This window comes from Globicephala melas, chromosome 11 (assembly GCF_963455315.2).
Source record: "Globicephala melas chromosome 11, mGloMel1.2, whole genome shotgun sequence".
NCBI lineage: Eukaryota > Metazoa > Chordata > Mammalia > Artiodactyla > Delphinidae > Globicephala > Globicephala melas.
Window position 1 is genome coordinate 31,450,490 of NC_083324.2, and position 18,911 is coordinate 31,469,400.

An 18,911-nucleotide genomic window follows, 5' to 3' on the forward strand; every position below is an offset into this window, starting at 1 on the left:
GGTTGAGAGTCCGCCTGCCGATGCAGGGGACGCGGGTTCGTGCCCCGGTCTGGGAAGATCCCACATGCCGTGGAGCGGCTGGGCCCGTGAGCCATGGCCGCTGAGCCTGCGCATCCGGAGGCTGTGCTCCGCAACGGGAGAGGCCACAACCGTGAGAGGCCCGCGTACCGCAAAAAAAAAACCAAAAAACAAACCTAGAGTAGAAAATCTGACAAATTCTTTAACCCCTGAATTTTATATATACACATTTAAAAGATGTGTGTGTGTGTGTGTGTGTGTATGGCGAGAGAGAGAGAGGGCGAGGTGAGAACAAACTCATTCCAAACTAAATCCAAACGATCTGGTTAGCAGCAAAGATACTTCATAATGGCTTAGCTACATCAGTAGACATCTACAAAAGAAATAACTTTTAATTTTTCCTTTTAAAAGTGTTATATAAACACAGTGTTTTATATATATATATAAAGAGAGAGACTGCTTTATTCTCACAGTCTACTCCATTTTCAGGTGTTCTAATTCTCTCTGCGACTGTAAAACACTTAGCCATAGTCGAATATGCCAAATATAAGTAAGAGTCCACCAAGTGTTAGTTCAATGTAATTAAGGGGTCAAGGAGTTATATAACTATTTGGCAGCTCCAAAGGAATATTTTTACAGAGAAAGACACTGGCAAGCAAAGCCTTATTTCTAGGTCACTTGTTAACATTTGATAGCTGTTAAGAGGGTTTCCATCACTGGAAGTCAAAGTGAAAATGCTCACACAGCATTCAGTTGCGGTTTTGGCACATCTTTAAATTCACTTTCTTCTATTTCTGTCATTATCCAAAGAAGAACATTTATTACCATAATACCTCTGAGCCACCTCAACTGAGAAGTATATACTTCAAACATAGTATTTGAGGTTTAAAGCATTCATTTGTTGCTCTCCACATCCTTGATAAATAATGATTAGGGAAAATTTGGTCTGATTAGAGTCAGAGGTACTGCTTTTTTTTTTTTTAAATAAATTTATTTATTTTATTTATTATTTTTGGCACTGGGTCTTAGTTGCTGTGCACGGGCTTGCCATTCTTCGTTACGGTGTGCGGGCTTCTCATTGCGGTGGCTTCTCTTGTTGCGGAGCACAAGCTCTAGGCACGCGGGCTTCAGTAGTTGTGGCTCGCGGGCTCTAGAGCGCAGGCTCAGTAGTTGTGGTGCACAGGTTTAGTTGCTCCATGGCATGTGGGATCTTCCTGGACCAGGGCTCGAACCCGTGTCCCCTGCATTGGCAGGCGGATTCTTAACCACTGTGCCACCAGGGAAGCCCCAGAGGTACTGCTTTTTAATATAACTCTAAAAGTACAGATTAAGGAATCTAATAAAAGTCATTCCGCCTCAGAACACACATTAAAACACAGCTTACACTTAAAAGGGACTAGGTGCCAAGTTTATTTTAAACTTCTAAAACATTCCTAATATCCAGGAAGTTACACTAATGCTGCAAAAAGTTTTACTTAAAAACAAAGCCACCAAACAACCACTACTTCCACTAGATGGTGTAATTTCTCCTTTTTTACTCAATTCCATTTAGAGTTTCATAACTCCATGAACCACATCCTAACAGAAATCTAACACTTCCAGGAACAGCTTTTAGTTCTAAGGCATGAAATGCATCTATTTCAGTTTTTATTCAAAAGGTTTACAACTTATATTAGAACTTCAGCAATTCAAAAAGACGTATACAGAAAAGACAATCCAGTATAATTTTCCCTCAAAGAATCAGAAAAAGAACAGTGGAAGATTATGCCATTATGAATATTCAAAGAACTGACAAGAAAGATGGAAAGAGTACTGGAGTGAGTCAGAACATTAGATTCACAGTCCATGTTAACTAGTAACTGTAGTATATAGCCCTGGGAAATCATTTTACCATATTTCTCATATGAAAAGTGAAGGTTAGACCAGATTAATCTCAAAGTTTTCTTCTACCTCTAAAAATAAGAGAGATTGGGCTTCCCTGGTGGCGCAGTGGTTGAGAATCCACCTGCCAATGCAGGGGACACGGGTTCGAGCCCTGGTCCGGGAAGATCCCACATGCCACGGAGCAACTAAGCTTGTGTTCCACAACAACTGAGTCCACGCGCCACAACTACTGAGCCTGCACGCCACAACTACTGAAGCCCGTGAGCCTAGAGCCTGTGCTCCGCAACAAGAGAAGCCACCGCAATGAGAAGCCTGCGCACCACAATGAAGAGCAGCCCCCGCTCACCGCAACCAGAGAAAGCCTGCGCGCAGCAATGAAGACTCAATGCGGCCAAAAATAAATAAATAAAAAAAAAAAAAAAAAAAAAAATAAGAGCGATCTAGGTCAATTAATGTGACTTCCTACTGAATGGTAAACAACTACTAACATTTACAGCATACGTTCTATGTGCCAGGCACTGTTCTAAGTGCTTTACATGTATTAATTCTTTTTTGTTTGTTTGTTTTGTTTTGAATATTTATTTATTTGACTGCGCTGGGTCTTAGTTGTGGCACACAGGATCTTCGTTGCGGCATGTGGGATCTAGTTCCCTGAACAGGGATCGAACCTGGGCCTCCTGCATTGGGAGCTCGGAGACTTAACCACTGGACCACCAGGGAAGTCCCTTGCAGCTTGTGGGATCTCAGTTCCCCAAGCAGGGATCAAACCCGGGCCCTCGGCAGTGAAATCACCGAGTGCTAACCACTGGATTGCCAGGGAATTCCCTGCATTAATTCATTTATTCTTTACAATTATGTGAAGTAAGTGCTATTATTATACACATATCATAGATGAGGAAAATGAGGCACAAACAACTTTCCCAACAGGTCAGAAGTTAAAGCCAAAGATCAAATCCAGGGAATTCTGGCTAGAGTCTACTTACGTTTGTAAATACTAAACTGCAAATGTGTAAAACCACTTTTCAATCCACCATTACATTATGCCCAGTGGAAAGTAAGATCTGATTAATGCATTGATAATTTTCACAGATGTGTACATTCTTAACTGAGGTAGAACTGCTCTTAGTGACTGACCTATAAAAGAATGTAGGGACACAGGATCACTGGTTTGGTCCTATCATTTTAAACAAAAGGCAACTGAAGACCCACATATGTAAACTGACTCACCCAAGGTCACAGAACTCATTGAGTAGGAGCCAAGATAAAAACCTCAATCTCTAAACTCCTGATTCAGGGTTTTCCTTAATCATGCTCCCTCACTAGAATAATAAGAACCATAATCCGGTCTAAATCTACCAAACTCAGAAAAAAAAAAAAAAAGAAGGAAAGAACAACCACTTGTTTTCTTTTTAGAGATCTGTATGGCTCTTTAAATATGGCATTAACGTCTTCAGGAGCCCATTCTAAGTATCTGCCCTACCAAGAGATCTTTCTACAGATTGAGCAGCACAGAACAGTAGTTAAGAGAGAGACTCTGAGGTCTGACTTGTCTGGGTTCAAATCCCAGCTCAACCACAGAACTCGGTGTGTGATATTGTGCAAACTATTTAAACTTCCGTGTCCCTCAGTTACTCCATCTATAAAAATGGGAATAAAATATGTACCTTACAGGAATTTTGTGAGGATTAAATGAATTAATATAGGTAAAGTGCTAAAGTCTGCTAGAGTCTGGCATATAGTAAGTACTACATAATTATTTGCTATTAATAGTTAATATTTTAACAGTTCATATTATTTGCTATTATAGCTATTAATAACAACCAAAATCTGTCCGGATTTAATTTTATTTAAAAGTCACCTTTGGATAAAGAACAACTGTGGAACTTCTTCATATGTGAAGAAAAAAACTTCTCTTGTACAGAACCTTATCTTCTCTAGACTTAACAATCGGATTTTTTAAATCCTTTTTTTATAAGACCTATTTTTAATTTTTTTTGTACTTTAAAAAGGTATTTCTTTTGTACTTGTATCCAGCCAGTATTTCTTTAGCCTATATTTGTGAACTAGCAAAATCAAATCTAAGTTCTGCTTTTAAAGACTAAGAATTCTCAAGATATATTTTACCTGAAGATACTGAGAAAGCTGGAATAGTTCCTGAGAGTACATACTTGGAGTGTTAGCAGCAACCTAGAAACAAAATGATACACCATTGACAGTCACACAGAATATTTGCAGAAGACATTAAAGCCAAATCAAGTCCTTGCAATGCCTATTTACTGAAATATGCAAAATAAAAATTATTTTTCAAATGAACAATTTTCTTTAGTTTTCAAAATATTTCTGCTCCATGTCTAGAATTTATAAACGGTATTGTATTATGCTGATCAGTTTGGGACTTACAAGCAGGATGGTGCAACAAGTGCTACCCATGAAAACATTCCTTGATAAACCAAATCACAAACTTACGGCACAAAGGCAATACAGCCTTTTCTTTACCCAGAAATAATACCTGCTAAATCAACAGATCTACATTTTTCCCCTTTAAAATTCATTGTCAAATAGTTCTTCAACATGTCAACAAGTCACAATTCGTTTAGAAGTAGCCATCTTCAAAATGATATTTGTATGTGGGCACGTGGGGAGAAGCAGGGCACGAAATACAATACTTTGTCCAATGGCCAGAGGCAATGAAAAAAGGTCTTTTTTTTTTTTCCTTTAAACTGTAGGTAGGTTTTAAGAAGAAAAAGATGGGAAATAATAGTGTTTAAACATTAAAGTCACAGCCAAAATGCTTAGAACTCAAGAGTATTGGAAGAAATAACTTCTATAAGGGTTTCTCCTGGGTGTGGAATATAGAACCACAGAATTATTTTTTTTAAAAAAAGGCACTAACAGGTTGCTGTATCATTCATTTATCCATATTCTCAACACTACCCAAGCCTTATATGTTAACTTATTAGCGTTAACTTATAAGTGTTAACTTATTAGTCTATTTTTACTAATATGCTAAGTAGAAGACAGAGAGGTGGCATTATTTTTTTAAAAGTTAGTCCTAAATCAGCAAGGCCATTATTTACTTCTGAAATGACTCTTGGTATTGCTGAAGTTGATGTTTAACCACTTTTACTTCTAAAAAAGGAATCTAACAGAGAACTTCAGTTTCAGGTAGGCTTTCATTCTTTATCCAAATGGAAGGGAAAAAAAGTAAAATGTTTTTCCCAATAGTTTAGTTACTTTACTAAGAAAACTCAACATACACTTTAATGCCAAAAGATACAAGAGATCTTTTTTTTTTTTGCTACTTAGCAGTAATATCTACAGTTTAATACACCATTATTTCTGAACAAAAGAAAAATATTTTCTAACAAGTAATTACTGCAAAGTTTCTGTCCAAATCAAGTTAAAACTGATCTTCAAGAACAATTAAAGAGAAATTTCTGTAAGCCCATATTTGTGTTATTTCCATGTGTAGGTATATTTTGAGTAAATTATCTGGGTGCAAAGCTTTAATAAATATTTCTAGACAGAAATGCATTATAGAATAAAAAGTAGTAACTAACACTTCTTACCTTTGGCTAGGCACAAAACAAATGCTTCTAGTCTAGAGTCAGCCACTGACTTGAGATAACAAAGGCTTTGTCCTAAGAAACATCCATCCTAAATTCTCCAGTTTTTGAAGATCAGACTAGAATAACTATACAGCTATATGCATTCTTGTATTTTTGTTACAAAAGAGAAGTAAGTTTCTAGGTAAAGCATATTAAAAACGAACAAACAGAAACATTTTCAAAAGCAATATAGCTGAATCAGTTTGGAAAAAATAATCATTAGCAACTTACTTTGTCAACAGGACTTGGTAATGGAGCATGGATGACACTGAAAAGTAAAATTTAGAATTTTTATCTAATTTCCTGACAATAGAGGAAATAGAGTATGACAGTACAAAAATATCTTAAACCCCAAAGTTGGCACACTTGTTTTCATATAATTAAAAGAATGTGAATTATTTTTAATCCTTCATAAACATATAGAATTGTTAGAAAACAAGGTAATAAATACACAAACCTTTTACACATTAATGTATTTCTAAACACAAATTCAAAATCCAAAACGTATTAAATGCCCTTGCTGGATCTACTATTAATGAGGGCTATGGTGAATTCCTTGGTTATAAGAACTTCTAAACAGAAAGGAAGCACTCCTTAAATTATCCATTTAAAATTTTAGAATGTGTAAATTAAGTTCTCTTAAAATTAAATACTTCTATACAGAAAGCCTTAAAAAGCAAAGTTCTACTGTAAAGAAGGCTATAATTTGAAAATACATTCTAGTGGAGAACAACTTCAGCTAACCAAAACATTAGTACTACTCTTCTCTACCCAGCCACCTCACACACTGAAAGCTTCCATGTAGTTACGAATCTAACTCAATATATCGCTTTAAAACTAAACAGTAACACAGTATTAATTGGTATTAATTGCCTTTTGGGCCTTATAAAGTACATAAGAGGCAGTACAGTGTAGCAGTTAAGCATGCAGGCTCAGAAGCTATACTGACTGGGTCCAAATTTTGGCTCTACTTACCAGGTATATAATCTTGGGCAAGTTATCTAACCACTATAGGTCTCAGTTTCCTCATCCATAAAATGGGGATAATCATAAAACTAACCACATAGGGTTACTGTGAGTATTAAATGTGTGAATAGAAGTAAAGAGCTTAAAAAAGTACCTTGACATAGTAGCACTTGATCACTACTACCACTCCCATGAGAACAGAGCCGCTAAGGAAGCCAGTGCTGTCTTAACTGTCTTAACAAGCACTGTAAGATACTGTAATGTGGGTTGGTAGGGTGAGTAGACGGAGCACAGAGCAAGACTGCCACCCATGGTCCCTACCAGTTGCTCCTCACTCCATATCCTAGAGGCCAATCTGGTAATGGTCTGCTTGATGGTTGATTAGGTAAAGTTCCTAGATTCAACAGGTTAATCACGTGTAAGTTGCTGACAAACTGATCTTGCAGGACTTAAAAATAGGGATGACAATTCTGATTCCATTGTAGTAACTGCAAACATCCTAAGAATATTTCAATTTAATTAGTCACAAATACACTAAGATGCTGAATAAAATGGAATATTAAGTATTAGCCCCCACTTCCCTTCTGAGCTCCCATGATATCCTGTAGAGACTCCCACTGAGACCATATAATCCCCTGCTCTACTCCTTTGATTTCACATCTGTGTTCTCAGCACTTTGAACAATTCACCTCTGCATCCCCAGAACCTATACAAGGCCCTAACAAATCTGGTGCCTAATGAAGGTTTAAAAAATTACATACAGCTTTAGTGTTTTTTCCTCTGCCTCATAAAAATGCAATAGACGTTTTAAACATAAGTTTCTTTTTCTTGATTTTATACAAGTAATACATATTGACTAGGGAAAATGTGTGAAGTAAAGCATGAGGAAATAAATAAAAACTACCCAATGCCAGCACCCAGATATAGCCATTTGGGGTATATACCTTTTCTCTGTAGATATGCACATACAGGGAAATGAATTTGAGAAAGTCTAAATAGAAGCAAATGGTATTAATGGAAGCTTTTTGTTTTTTATTTTGGCTGTGCTGGGTCTTCATCACAGTGCCTGGGCTCTTTGTTGTGGCGCACGAGCTTCTCTAGTTGCGGCACGTGGGCTTAGCTGCAATATATGGGACCTTAGTTCCCTGACCAGGGATTGAACCTGGGCCCCCTGCACTGGGAGCACGGAATCTTAATCACTGGACCACCAGGGAAGTCCCAGGAGGTTTTGTTTTTGTTTTTTTTTAAACGAGTTTTCTCAGTGACCCAAGTACAAAATTTTCCGTTCTCATGAAAATCTGGTTGATAAACAAAAGGCTAAAAATCTAGCAAAACATTCCATAATTGATATATATTTGTACTTTACAGAAACTATTGTGGATACAGGTGTATTTTGTTTGAGTTATGGAAAAAAGTTCATACACAACAAGGAACTGTAGAAGGAAAACTTATTTAGTGTTAGGGTGGTGGGATTATAGGCAATTTTTCTATGTTTCTTATTATTTGAAAATTATTTGTGCAATAAAAATCAAGGAAGAAAAAAGAATCAGCTTTTTGAGAATGGTATACCTACTGAAGACCTTAAAAATATTAAATGGTATTCTGGCATACTTAAAAGCATCTTGATTGCTAGAAAATATTAGATTACAGTAAGAGAAACAGTATTCATCGTGTGCTCATTATGCACCAGGTACTACACTAAACTCTTTAAGTGTACAGTCTTGCTTAATCCTCCTCATAAAATTCCTGCTCAATAGGTACTATTATTAACTTCATTTTACAAATGAGAAAAGAGAGGCCTGATCAAGTCACAGAACAGGTGGAGTTGGGCTTTGAACCAGACTATCTACCTCTAAAGACCGTTCTGATCTTCCTCCAGCTTGAGGATTGCCTGTTCAAACTTCATCTTCTCCAGAAAGTCAACCAGATTACACACAATGAAACTGGCAGCGAAATTTTAAATGATGCTAACATTTAACCACATAAGAAAAACCAAACAAAGAGAAGGAAAAAGGGACAAAGATGAAAAGCACTGGGGGAACAAGAGGGATAGGAACACAACTCACTGATGTAGACTTTGAAAAAATTCATATGCCCTATCGGATGGAAGCTGAGAACAGACATGACCCTTTATGCAGCTGCTCAAAGCTTTTGAATCCATGAAAGAAAAATCTCATTATCAAATACAAACATCCAGGTCTTTAAGAAGCCATTTGTTATTAGTTGATTAATAGTTACTCTTATTTTTAAAACCTTAACTCTTGACTAACTCATATTAAAAGCTAAGTCACATTAATGTTCCCAAAGTTAACTATATTTTTAATAATTAAACTATAATTTAGAATAGGGAACAGTTTAACGTTTTAAATTTAAAATGTTTAAGGGCTTCCCTGGTGGCACAGTGGTTGAGAGTCCCCCTGCCGATGCAGGGGACACGGGTTCGTGCCCCAGTCCGGGAAGATCCCACATACCGCGGAGCGGCTGGGCCCGTGAGCCATGGCCGCTGAGCCTGTGCGTTCAGAGCCTGTGCTCCGCAACAGGAAAGGCCACAACAGTGAGAGGCCCACGTACCGCAAAAAAAACCCCAAAAACATAAAATGTTTAAAATTTTCTGTTTTATTCAGATATCCTGAAAGGTTTTAAAAAAAAACAAATTGGTAGCCTCCAACTGAAGCATAATATACAATAATTCTAATGAAAGCACTATCATAGTAATAAGAGGATCTCTCTCTGCTTCCTTTTTCCCTCTCTCTTTCCTACTCACTATTCTACTTCACCTTCAACTTACTGCTGCTCTCAACCTCCCACCCTCAGATATTTGTTTCTGCTTTTGTAGGACAGAAAATATTATGCTGGGTGTAGAAACAAGCCTCTACCATATCCAATATTCATATTTATTTATTCAAAATAAAAAATGCTTAAGTTTAAAGACTGTTTAGCTCCCTCTAACACTTCATAATAATAATCTGTGAAAAGTACAAGATCAAAATGTATTTATGCTTACATTTTAACATTTGCATTTTATGAGCAATTTTTCCCTCTCAAGTTTGTCCTCGTGTAAGTGACCTTTCCACTGCTTCATTTTAAAAAAGAAAAAACTACAGAATTGGAAAATTCCTCCAAAAACTCCCACCAATATAGACTACCAACTGTGTCAACATCCTTAAAGTCCTTTAAGATTATGACACTGGCATTAGCTTCAGAGGCAACCATAGTTTAAGAAGTCGTATATGAAATGCAGATCAAAATGAATACAATTATCACGCATCAATAACTTACATACTCCAAATATTCTAAAAAACTAATTTTCCAGCAAATATAAGTTATAAAGTCAATTTTGGAAACAAAATAACTGTGCCTCCTTACACATTATTATTTACTACAATTGTAACTAATGTGAAAAGCAATTATACTGTAGTACATTATATTCCAAAAGTACTACATCAATTTTCTAACATTATTAGAATAATCCTGAAGTATAAACAGTATACTATCATCTAGAGTATTATTAACCAATGTAATTAATACAAAAAGTTCATAGCTCTATATTATACTCACTCTGAGCGGAGCCGGGCTTCCATACCATCTGGTAGAAAAAGTTTTATTGTGGAAACAATACACCCATGGGTAACTGGTTAAAACAAACAAATAAGATGGATAAAATAATTGTATAAAAATATATACCTTCATACCTCTCATGTCTAAACATATATTTTATTCTTAAATATAATAACTTCCAGGAACGAAAATAATTTTGGTGGTTTAACAATATTCATTCCCCTGGAGAAATGCATTCCTATCTATAATGAATCACAACTGCAAGGCAGAATCACAGATAAAATTGCTTTGAAAAGTGTCCTAACGTCCAATGCTATAGCAACAATGAACCAAAGGTCATTGGAGTATATGGAAATACAATTGAGGGTCGGGGTTGGGGTGAGGGGGAGACGCACTTTCTCCTCTATATGCTAGCATCAAAATCTAAGCACAACTAGTGGGGCTTCCCTGGTGGCGCAGTGGTTGAGAGTCCGCCTGCCGATGCAGGGCACATGGGTTCGTGCCCCGGTCCGGGAGGATCCCACATGCCGCGGAGCGGCTAGGCCCGTGAGCCATGGCCGGTGAGCCTGCGCGTCCGGAGCCTGTGCTCCGCAACGGGAGAGGCCACAGCAGTGAGAGGCCCACGTACCGCAAAAAAAACAAAAAACAAAACAAAACAAAACCCTAAGCACAACTAGTACCCAGTTTAAAATTTAGCCCTTAGTCCTCAGTCTCCTGTCCCCAACCTATAACTCCTATCCATACCTCACAAAACTCTAAAGTTCCGTATAATAACAGCTTGGAATATGCCATTCAATACCCCATTTTATGAGCGAGAAAACCAAGACCTCAGACTAGTGAAACTGCTTCTACAACTCTCTGCTATTAAGTATCACAGCTGTTGGCTAGAACTCAAGTCTGAAGTTCCCAGTTCAGTATTTAAAATTATGGTTTTGTGGGGCTTCCCTGGTGGTGCAGTGGTTGAGAGTCCGCCTGCCGATGCAGGGAACGCGGGTTCGTGCCCCAGTCCGGGAGGATCCCACATGCCGCAGAGCGGCTGGACCCATGAGCCATGGCCTATGAGCCTGCGCGTCTGGAGCCTGTGCTCCGCAACAGGAGAGGCCACAACAGTGAGAGGCCCGCGTACCACAAAATAAATAAATAAATAAAATAAAATTATGGTTTTGTTTTTTCGGTGGTTGTTTCCTCCTCCACCTCCAAACATCTTTATATAACATTATATCAGTCACTTTGTAGATAGCTTCTTCTTCTTTTTTAAGGCTTTTTATTTATTTATTTACTTTTGGCTGCATTGGGTCTTCATTGCCACACACGGGCTTTCTCTGGTTGAGGCGAGCAGGGGCTACTCTTTGTTGCGGTGCGTGGGCTTCTCACTGTGGTGGCTTCTCTTATTGCAGAGCATGGGCTCTAGGCTCACAGGCTTCCGTAGTTGCAACATACAGGCTCAGTAGCTGTGGCCTTGCGGGCTCTAGAGCGCAGGCTCAGTAGTTGTGGCGCATGGGCTTAGTTGCTCCGCAGTATGTGGGATCTCCCCGGACCAGGGCTCGAACTCACGTCCCCTGCATTGGCAGGCGGATTCTTAACTACTGCGCCACCAGGGAAGTCCTAAAGATAGCTTCTTACCATTGCTTCTTACTTCCTCCTTCTTCTGAAGATTTCAAGAGACAAAACCTCTCAAAAGCAGTACTTGTACAGAGCTTCTCTTTCTTTTACAGAAAAAAATTATTTTCATAGTTTAAAAGTTGATGGTTTTGGGGAATTCCCTGGTGGTGCAATGTACCAATGTGAGATGAACCAAGGGCTAATACTACCTGGGCAGTTCGAGGTTGCTGTACTATTGAAAGCAGTTAAATATCAGTTAAAGATCATGTCTGACTAAGCTGATAATCTAGTCTAGTCATGCCTGCCTTTGGAAAGGTTCTTGTGACAACTAGGTAAACAGATGCATAGAAATGTTAGTAATCTTTTCAATTCGCAAAAGGCAAGTATTTAAAGCAACCTGACAAAAATGTTTCGTTCTAATACTTTTATTAATGACTCTACCTAGCAGCATTTCCTAAAATGGAGTGCTAGCAGGTATTAACAAAAAAGGATTTTGGGGTCAGAAGAGTTTGGAAAATACTTGGTTAAAAGACATTTAAAGAGTTTTTACTTATTTAAATCACAGGCTTTCTCAGAGCTTAATGGGCTTTTTGTCCATAATGAAACTCTAAAGGTTATATGTGTTTTCCAAACTTATTTGACCATTGAGAATCCCCGCTCCCCTTTTTAGGAACACTGGAACTGGCACTATGGTATAACATACACGGTATACATGGTATTATGAAGAAACTACTTTGGAAAATACTGCTCTAAAGCATTTTTTTTTTTTTTTTTTTTGCGGTACACAGGCCTCTCACTGCTGTGGCCTCTCCCGTTGCGGAGCACAGGCTCCGGACGCACAGGCTCAGTGGCCATGGTTCACGGGCCCAGCCGCTCCGCGGCACGTGGGATCCTCCCGGACCGGGGCACGAACCCGTGTCCCCCGCATCAGCAGGCGGACTCCCAACCACTGCGCCACCGGGGAAGCCCCTAAAGCATGTTTGAAGCACTTTTAAAACAAACTTTGCTCTAGAAATTCATCCAGAAACATTATTACTGTCATACTGCCAAGATTCAAAAACAAAATTAATTGTAAAACACAATTTTAAAGTTTTTTGGGCGGGGTAAGGAGGCTGTAGGAACACTGCCACGTTAAGTGTACACATGTATTGTAAGCTAAATGCAAATTTCAGAAACGTTAAAACATGAAAAACATGTGTCGAGGGAAAACAAGGTATATCTGCAGAGAAAAATCTGCAATTACCTGCTGTATTTATGGCACTTCATTAAAAATCAGAATTAAGACTATACACGTTGACTGCCATTTAAATGAGTTCTTTCCCTATTATCTTATACAGGTTATTTATTTTGCTTTGGAGTTAATATATTTACTTTATGATATACAGTCAGCCTTTCCTATTACCTCTTTACACATACACCACTTAAAGAACCAATGTTCACTGTGATAAGTTTAAAAACTGTTTAAGACCCTGGACTGGGAGACTGAAACTACTAGAATGTTGGACTCTGGTTCTGTCTCCTTCCCTCCATTGAGTAGGAAGGTCAATACTACAATCTACTTGAGTAGGTTGAAGGGTCTCTTGAGATGACCGGCAGTAACGGGAAGTAAAACTCCAGAAACATTAAAAAAAAACAAGACCCAAATGAGAGGTTTTAACATTTCCAGGATGGGAAATTATTCATATGATTGCCTTTTTAAAAAATAATTAATTTATTTATTTTTGGCTGCTTTGTGTCTCCATTGCTGTGTTCTGTCTTTTTCTAGCTGCAGAGAGTGGGGCCTACTCTTCGTTGCAGTGTGAGGGCTTCTCACTGCGGTGGCTTCTCTTGTTGCGGAGCACTGGCTCTAGGCGCATGGGCTTCAGAAGTTGTGGCTCGCGGGCTCTAGAGCGCAGGCTCAGTAGTTGCGGTGCATGGGCTTAGGTGCTCCGAGGCATGTGGGATCTTCCCAGACTGGGGCTCGAATGCTTGTCTCCTGCATTGGCAGGTGGATTCTTAACCACTTTGCCACCAGGGAAGTCCCTCTAATTGCCTTTTGACTGCAATCTAAAACGAAAGTTACCAAACCTTCATTCTGGTATTTTTTGCTACATAAAGCTTCTGATTCTAAGACTGCTTTTTTTTTTTTAAGGTTAGAAAAGAGACAGGGCAAGTTAGCTGGATAGACAAGTACTCTTCAAATTAAGAAAAAAAAATTTTTTTAACTTGAAGTATAGTCGATTTACAATGTTTTGTTAGTTTCTGGTATACAGCAAAGTGATTCAGTTATACATATACATACATATTCTTTTTCATATTCTTTTCCATTATGATTTATTTTAGGATATTGAATATAGTTCCCTGTGCTATACAGTAGGACTTTGTTGTCCATTTTATATATAGTAGTCTGTATCTGCTAATCCCAAACTCCTAATTTATCCCTCCCCCACCCCCTTTCCCCTTTGGTAACCATAAGTCTTTTTTCTATGTCTGTAAGTCTGTTTCTGTTTTGTAACAGAAAATTTGTGTCATATTTTAGATTCCCACATACAAGTGATATCATATGATATTTGTCTTTCTCTATCTGACTAACTTCACTTAGTATGATAATCTCTAGTCCATCCATGTTACTGCAAATGGCATGATTTCATTCTTTTTTATGGCTGAGTAGTATTCCATTGTGTATATATACTACATCTTCTTTATCCATTCATCTATTGATGGACGTTTATGTTGCTTCCGTTTACAGTACACGGGTTACTGTAAACAGTGCTACGATAAACACTGGGGTGCATGTATCTTTTCAAATTATGGGTTTTCTGGAGTTTTCTCCAGATACATGCCCAGGAGTCGGATTGCTAGATCCATATGGCAACTCGTTTTTAAGGAACCTCCATACTGTTTTTCCATAGTAGCTGCACTAATTTATATTCCCAACAACAGTGTAGGAGGGTTCCCTTTTCTCCATACCCTCTCCAGCATTTGTTACATGTAGGCTTTTTAATGATGGCCATTCTGACCAGTGTGAGGTGGTACCTCACTGTTGGTTTTGATTTGCATTTCTCTAATAATTGGCAATGCTGAGCAGCTTTTCATGTGCCCCTTGGCCATCTGTATGTCTTCTTTGAAGAAATGTGTATTTAGGTCTTCTACCCATTTTTTGATTGGGTTTTTTTTTGTTATTGAGTTGTATGAACTGTTTGTATATTTTGGAAATTAAGCCCTTGTCGGTGGCATCGTTTGTAAATATTTTCTCCCAGTCTGTAGGCGGTCTCTTCATTTTCTTTATGGTTTCCTTTGCTGTGCAAAAGCTTGTAAGTTTGATTAGGTCCCATTTGTTTATTTTTGCTTTTGCTATTGCCTTAAGAGACTGACCTAAGAAAACGATGGTACGATTTATGTCAGAGAATGTTTTGCCTATGTTCTCTTCCAGGAGTTTTATGGTGTCACGTCTTATATTTAAGTCTTCAAGCCATTTTGAGTTTATTTTTGTGTATGGTGTGAGGGTGTGTTCTAACTTCATTATTTACATGTGGCTGTCCAGCTTTCCCAATACCACTTGCTGAAGAGACTGTCTTAGAAAAACTTTTTTTGAATTGATATTCTATCATCTATCATTTGAAATGATATTCTATCATCTTCATTTGTGAGCTGGAGTTCAGTGATTAAAAGAAACATTTTCTTCAACTACTTGTTTATCTCAGGTATAATTCCTACAAGAAAGGTAACACAAATGCTTTATTCTTCTGTTTTCAGAATGAGAAATGGGTTTCCTAGGTTCTTCCAGAGGAGATCAAATCTTTTTTTCTTTTTTAGTTTCATTGTAACTTTATGGATTTGAACATATTTGATATATTTCAATCCACTGCTCTTATTATTGCTTGATACTCAAATTGTCTAACATTTAATCAGCCAAAATTCCACGTTAATTCCTGAGTTCTTCTAACAGAACCTCAGCAGTCTTAGATAATTCCATTGCTTCCTGATATAACAAAAATCTTATAAATTCAATTTATACATTTCCTGCCCTAGATTCAGAGGCAGCTATTTCCCAGAGAAGTCCTCTTTCGACCTATTTATTTGATGGGAGGAATCCTTTCTCTAGGTATGTGGATTAATTTGCTACTTTATTTCTCTTGGAGTGATATTGCTTGTTGGTTTATCTTTTGATTTGGTTGGTTCTTTGGCTTTACCTGTTGGCTCAATATTCACTGAAAACATGCTGGCTACAAAGGAGCATGCTGGGAATGACAGGAAAAACCAAGAGGACTACAACCAGGTCCTTGTCCTTGAGATTTCAATTCAGTTTGTAGACAGAACTAGAAATATCTAACATAACAACAAAGGGGGAAAAATGCTATAAAGCACTGTGGGAATTTGAAATGGACAAGGGCAGGGGCATTTATGAAGAGGGTAAAGAAAAAAAAAGAATAGGATTTCAAAAGCTATAAATGGAAAGGCAGAGAGAGTGGCATGAGCAAAGAGAAAGAAAACGAGAAGGATGTGAGAGAGCTGCACATCTAATGAGGGCAGCTGGAGGAGATTGGAGGGAGGGGGTAAAGAATATATTTCAAGGCCCTTTAGGTGCCAGTAGTTAACATGTATAGGTGCTAAGCACACTATACATGTTAACTACTTATGACAAACCACGTAAATAGTTATTTTTATGTTCTATTTTTACAGATGAGGCAACTAAAGTCAAAGAAGCTAAACTTGCTTCAGATCCCATTTTGGCAAGTGGCAGCGCTAGTATTCAGAAAGAGTTTCTTCTCCCTCTTGCCTCTAAATAACGTTGCTTAACATACATTAAGGGAGGTAATGGGAAATAAAATCAAAAGGTTGAATTGGATCCACATTTTTGAGGGTCTCAAGTGTACAGGTAAGCATTTCAGACTTTATTCTACAGTATGACACAGCAACTTAAGGCTTCTAAAAGCAGGAGAATGACATGAATAAAGCTGTAACAGAAGAATATTCTGGAGGCAGTGGGTTGGCAAAATATGGTGGCCAGAAGTGGAGAGCTACTGTAACATTCTAGGTTGGCATCAGGAAAAACAAGCAGTAGCAGGGAAGGGAGGCAAATGGTGTAGGTGACAACTGCTAAAGGTAAAGAAGCGACAGGATTCAGAAAAGATACCAATATTCTGAGCTAGAGTGTTTACAGAATGTTGGAGCAATAAATGAAATTGGTAAGTTAGTGGATTGCTCTAGTTTGAAGGTGGGAATTAGGCTTTGTACAGAGTAATTATAAGGTGAAAGTAGGACATTCAAGAGGAAACAATCAAGCAAGCAGCTGGAAATACAGGTACAGAGCCAGGAAGTAGGGATTCACAGCAGACAACATGAGAAGGGAAATTTGGGACTTGAGGGTAAGGGAAAGCCCATAAAACAGTTGCCAGAAACTTAACAGAGCAGAGTTCTTAAACCTAGTTGTCCAAAAGAACAACCCAAGGCTTTTTAAAAATAGGTATGCCTAATAGAGGGAACCTACGTCAACATAATAAAGGCCATATATGACAAACCCACAGCCAACATCGCCCTCAATGGTGAAAAACTGAAACCATTTCCTCAAAGAACAGGAACAAGACAAGGTTGCCCACTCTCACCACTATTATTCAACATAGTTTTGGAAGTTTTAGCCACAGCAATCAAAGAAGAAAAAGAAATAAAAGGAATCCAAATCGGAAAAGAAGAAGTAAAACCGTCACTGCTTGCAGATGACATGATACTATACATAGAGAGTCCTAAAGATGTTACCAGAAAACTACTAGAGCTAATAAATGAATCTGGCAAAGTAGCAGGATACAAAATTAATGCAAAGAAATCTCTTGCATTCCTATATACGAATGACAAAAAATCTGAAAGAGAAATTAAAGAAACACTCCCGTTTACCACTGCAACAAAGAGAATAAAATACCTAGGAATAAGCCTACCTAAGGAGACAAAAGACCTGTATGCAGAAAACTATAAGACACTGATGAAAGAAATTAAAGATGATACAAACAGATGGAGAGATATACCATGTTCTTGGATTAGAAGAATCAACATTGTGAAAATGATTATACTACCCAAAGCAATCTACAGATTCAGTGTAATCCCTACCAAACTACCAATGGCATTTTTCACAGAACTAGAACAGGGCTTCCCTGGTGGCGCAGTGGTTAAAAATCCGCCTGTCAGTGCAGGGGACACGGGTTTGAGCCCTGGTCTGGGAAGATCCCCACATGCCACAGAGCAACTAAGCCCATGCACCACAACTACTGAGCCTGCGTGCCACAACTACTGAAGCCCACACACCTACAGCCTGTGCTCTGCAACAAGAAAAAGCACCAATGAGAAGCCCATGCACTGCAACAAAGAGTAGCACCTGCTCACCACAACTAGAGATAGAAAGCTTGCGTGCAGCAATGAAGACCCAACACAGCCAAAAATTTAAAAATAAATAAACAAAGAACTAGAACAAAAAAATTCACAATTTGCATGGAAACACAAAAGACCCCGAATAGCCAAAGCAATCTTGAGAAAAAAAAATAGAGCTGGAAGAATCAGGCTCCCTGACTTCAGACTATATTACAAAGCTACAGTAATCAAGACAGTATGGTACTGGCATAAAAACAGAAATATAGATCAATGGAACAGAATAGAAAGCCCAGAGATAAACCCACGCACATATGGTCACCTTATCTTTGAAAAAGGAGATAAGAATATACAATGGAGAAAAGACAGCCTCTTCAATAAGTGGTGCTGGGAAAACTGGACAGTTACATGTAAAAGAATGAAATTAGAACACTCCCTAACGCCATACACAAAAATAAACTCAAAATGGATTAAAGACCTAAATGTAAGGTCAGACACTATAAAACAGAGAAAAACATAGGCAGAACACTCTATGAAATAAATCACAGCAAGATCCTTTTTGACCCACCTCCTAGAGAAATGGAAATAAAAACAAAAATAGGACTTCCCTGGTGGCGCAGTGGTTAAGAATCCACCTGCCAATGCAGGGGACACAGGTTTGAGCCCTGGTCCGGGAAGATCCCACATGCCGTGGAGCAACTAAGCCCATGCGCCACAACTACTGAGCCTGCACTCTAGATCCCACAAGCCACAATTAGTGAGCCCTGATGTCACAACTACTGAAGCCCGCAAACCTAGAGCCCATGCTCTGCAACAAGAGAAGCCACCTCAATGAGGAGCCCGCGCACCACAACAGTAGCCCCCGCTCACCACAACTAGAGAAAGTCTGCATGCAGCAACAAAGACCCAACGCAGCCAAAATTAAATAAATTTGCATAT

At 38.4% G+C, this 18,911-nt stretch overlaps 1 protein-coding gene across 46 annotated transcripts in view; it reads right to left on the reverse strand.

Moving 5' to 3' along the window:
• The window catches only part of SLMAP (sarcolemma associated protein), a 149,420-nt gene that overhangs the window by 61,603 nt on the left and 68,906 nt on the right, over positions 1–18,911 (reverse strand). For all 46 annotated transcript variants that reach the window (XM_060308518.1, XM_060308519.1, XM_060308512.1 and 43 more), the window contains exons 3-5: positions 10,035–10,107; positions 5,742–5,778; positions 4,027–4,089 (exon numbers count right to left, since the gene is read on the reverse strand). In XM_060308518.1, the coding sequence (XP_060164501.1) occupies positions 4,027–4,089; positions 5,742–5,778; positions 10,035–10,107 (173 nt within the window). The remainder of the gene's footprint in view (positions 1–4,026; positions 4,090–5,741; positions 5,779–10,034; positions 10,108–18,911) is intronic.